The sequence below is a fragment of the Wasmannia auropunctata genome, unplaced genomic scaffold (assembly GCF_000956235.1).
Source record: "Wasmannia auropunctata unplaced genomic scaffold, wasmannia.A_1.0 LD336097.1, whole genome shotgun sequence".
Classification (NCBI taxonomy): domain Eukaryota; kingdom Metazoa; phylum Arthropoda; class Insecta; order Hymenoptera; family Formicidae; genus Wasmannia; species Wasmannia auropunctata.
Window position 1 is genome coordinate 1,346,092 of NW_012026793.1, and position 3,278 is coordinate 1,349,369.

Consider the following 3,278-nt stretch of genomic DNA (forward strand, 5'->3'; position numbering starts at 1 on the left):
ATAAAATATTTGCAACAGATAAAATAAACTTATAAAATATACCAAAACCTATCTTCTTGTTTCATAGAGAAATTCATATTTATTTCTAGGTATATATTATTAATTTGAAATAATTTGTGACAATAGCTGTAAACATAACTTATTTCGTTATTGCACAATTCATTTCGTTATGTATAATTTATTTTCAAATATGGTTATTTATTAGGTCTGTTTTTATAGCTGAACTGACTACATTAGTTCAGAGTTTATCTTCCAATATAGAAAGAGAAAAATAAACTGTGAACTAGTGCAGCAGTTCAGCTATTAAAAAAAACAGCCTATTACTGAAACAAAAAAGTTCTCAATATATTTTATCGATTGTAAATACTATTTTATTAAAGCACATTTTTGTAATATATATCTATGTATATTTTGTAAAAATTTATTATGTATTTTCTCGCTTCCGACGTCATAATCTGAAGTAGTAATGGTGACTAAATAGAATGCTTAAATTCTAGATCCTAATCGCTCAATCAATTGATAATGAAAAATTAAATATTTCAACAAAAAATTTTCTTGTAAATATTTATTTTCTCCAGGAAACATGTACGTTATCTGTTCGATATCTTTGAACGCAAGTAGTTTGCATCCAAGGAGTACCACCCTTGCATTTGTATTGAAGCAATCCAGCGACCGCGATCATAACACCATTGTCTATACAGAACCGCTCATCCGTCGCATAAAGAGTCGCATTCCTTTCCTTACACATGACATTCATCATTTCCTGCAGTCTTTCATTACATCCTACACCACCCACGATCAATACCTCATTTGATCCTACATGCGCCATTGCACGCTCTACAATATTGTTCAATGTAAACAAAAGGAAACAGGAGGAAAAGTTAAGAGAAAAAAAATTATATATTTAGAGTTACCTGTAATTTCGATGAGCATGGCAAATACAGTCTCTTGCAAAGAGAAACATAAATCTTCGGGAGTAAACGCTTTTGTTTCAAGCCATTTGGAAAGATGTTCTTCAATGTGACTTAAGATACCAGAGAATGATACATCCATCCCTTTCACAACATATGGTAGTAATATCAGTTTTTCACCTCTTTTTAAATTCATAAAATTTTAATTTAATTCAGTGTAAAATTAAAATTAATTTTTATATAGACTAAACAATGATCACATAAAATTTACTTGCTTTTTTGCTAACTGCTCTATATTATATCCAGGGGAAGGATTATTGGAGAGCTTTAATAACCTTGCAAATCTATCCAGGCAATTTCCAACTGCTATATCAATTGTCTCACCAAAAATGCGATATCTTTGTCGAGAATATGCAATTATTTGAGTATTTCCACCAGAAACATACAAAACAGTAGGATTTTTAGTACCAGTGATTAAACGTCCCATTTCAATGTGGCCAATACAATGATTGACAGCAACCATAGGTTTATTGTATAATTGAGCGACAGTTCTAGCTACTAAAGCAGTAACTGTCAATGGTGCTCCCATTCCTGGTCCCTTCGTATAACAAATAACATCTACATCCTTCAAATTAATCCTTGCATCATCTAAGGCTTTTTGCAAAACATCTAATACATGTTTTCTATGATGTTGAGCTGTTTCTCGAGGCAAGAAACCTAATACAAAAATATACAGATTACATGTTAATATACTTATATATTATAACTGTTTAGAATTTTTATAAATATAAAGTAGAATAAAATCTATTAAAATGTTTAAAAATGGCTAATAAATTTTAAATATTAAATAACTAAAGAGTCAATCGCTATAATACATACTATTTTTATTACTTATAGCAATATTGTATTAATTTAAATAAGCTTAAATTAATAGCATTTATATAATAAATAATAAAAGATTAAGGATAAAATATATATCTAATGTAATTAAGATATAATATAGGTTAATATACAGAACATAATGCCCTTTATATTAATATAAAAATAACTAAAATTAATTTTTAGAATCACAATTACAGTTCATAAAATATAAAAATAAAATTAATTCTTATAACTTTAAATGTATTTTAAATTAAGCACAATTCAATTAGATTTAAAAAATATATTTTTTTATAAGAATATATATACTGTATTATTAAAATTATAAAAATATTGCATAATTTAATTTAACAAATTTTATTAAATCTATTTCTTTCTATATTTTCTTTCCTCTCTATCTTCTAACTGTAAAAGTATTGTTAATCTGTATTATTATAATAATTGTATGTACTGTATGTAATAATACACAGTATTATAATAATTAATTAGAATCTGTTTAAAACAAACATATAATGGTCAAATTAAATAAATAATAAAAATTAACAAAATGTTCTATTGTATGTGTAGAATGTAGACATTCTTCTGAGTAAACTTTTTAATTTTTGAAAACTAAATTTACTTAAACTCGTTTATTGGCCTGTTTTGAATAATTTTCTTTATTAACAAAAATTAACTTGCATTAATAAATATTTAAAACATTTAATATATATACAGGGTGTCCCAAAGCTCATAATATTTCAGGCGTAAAAAAGAATAAAATTTTAAACTAAAAATTCTTTTACCAATTTTGGCTCAAACAATTTTATTTACAAAAATATTAACGAATAAAGTTAATTAATCAGATCGCGCTTAGCCGGAGTACAAAAGAATGTATCATGCAATTGGTTAACTTTATTCGTTAATAACTCTGTAAATAATAGTCTGAGCCAAAATTGATAAAGGAACTTTTGGTTTAAAATTTTATTTTCTTTCGCGCCTTGAAATATTAATTAAAAGTTTTGGGACATCCTGTATGTTAGTACATTTACGAAGTATTACTTTGAGGTTACCTTCTCCTGGTGGAGTTATATAAGTATGTCGTACGTTCGATAATATGCATTGGTCACGAATTATTCCTATACCCAATTTATTTGCGCTACCTTCAAATCCAATAGCTGTAACCATTTTTCATAAGTTTTCTGTTTCGTAGATTATAAATAATGGATCGCAAATACATGTATGTGATGTATGTAACGTATACATACAATCCACAGATTATCCAAGCAAATAGATTAGCAACTCTCTGAGTTTGCCTTGGAACATAGAGTCCCTAGCTAAGGGAGCGTTCCCACTGAGCGCGTCACGCGTCGCGTTGTTGTCTGTCGCGTCACGATTAATCTATAAAAATATTCCATTTTATTGCATCATTTGTCACGCGACTCCTTGCACGACGCATTGATTAGGTTACTCGACATTCTAGAGATAAAATAATCTTTTTTTGTATAAAAT

The 3,278-nt window shown here is 27.5% G+C and overlaps 1 protein-coding gene across 1 annotated transcript; it reads right to left on the bottom strand.

Annotated features, from left to right (window-relative positions):
- Positions 1-550: 550 nt before the first annotated feature.
- LOC105462521 (probable tRNA N6-adenosine threonylcarbamoyltransferase) lies at positions 551-3,069 on the bottom strand. Its single transcript, XM_011709165.1, has 4 exons — positions 2,840-3,069; positions 1,187-1,628; positions 915-1,093; positions 551-837 (listed from the first exon to the last, which is right to left on the bottom strand). The coding sequence occupies exons 1-4, from the start codon at positions 2,952-2,954 to the stop codon at positions 566-568; spliced, it is 1,008 nt and encodes a 335-aa protein (XP_011707467.1). The 5' UTR covers positions 2,955-3,069; the 3' UTR covers positions 551-565.
- Positions 3,070-3,278: the final 209 nt, after the last annotated feature.

What these genes read in the sequence shown, in the direction of transcription:
- LOC105462521 (XM_011709165.1), bottom strand. Translation starts at nt 2,954, where the DNA reads ATGGTTACAGCTATTGGATTTGAAGGTAGCGCAAATAAATTGGGTATA. An exon ending in TATAACTCCACCAGGAGAAG is followed by an intron (nt 1,629 to 2,839) that starts GTAACCTCAAAG and finishes TTTTTGTATTAG; the next exon opens with GTTTCTTGCCTCGAGAAACA. An exon ending in CATGCTCATCGAAATTACAG is followed by an intron (nt 838 to 914) that starts GTAACTCTAAAT and finishes ACAATATTGTAG; the next exon opens with AGCGTGCAATGGCGCATGTA.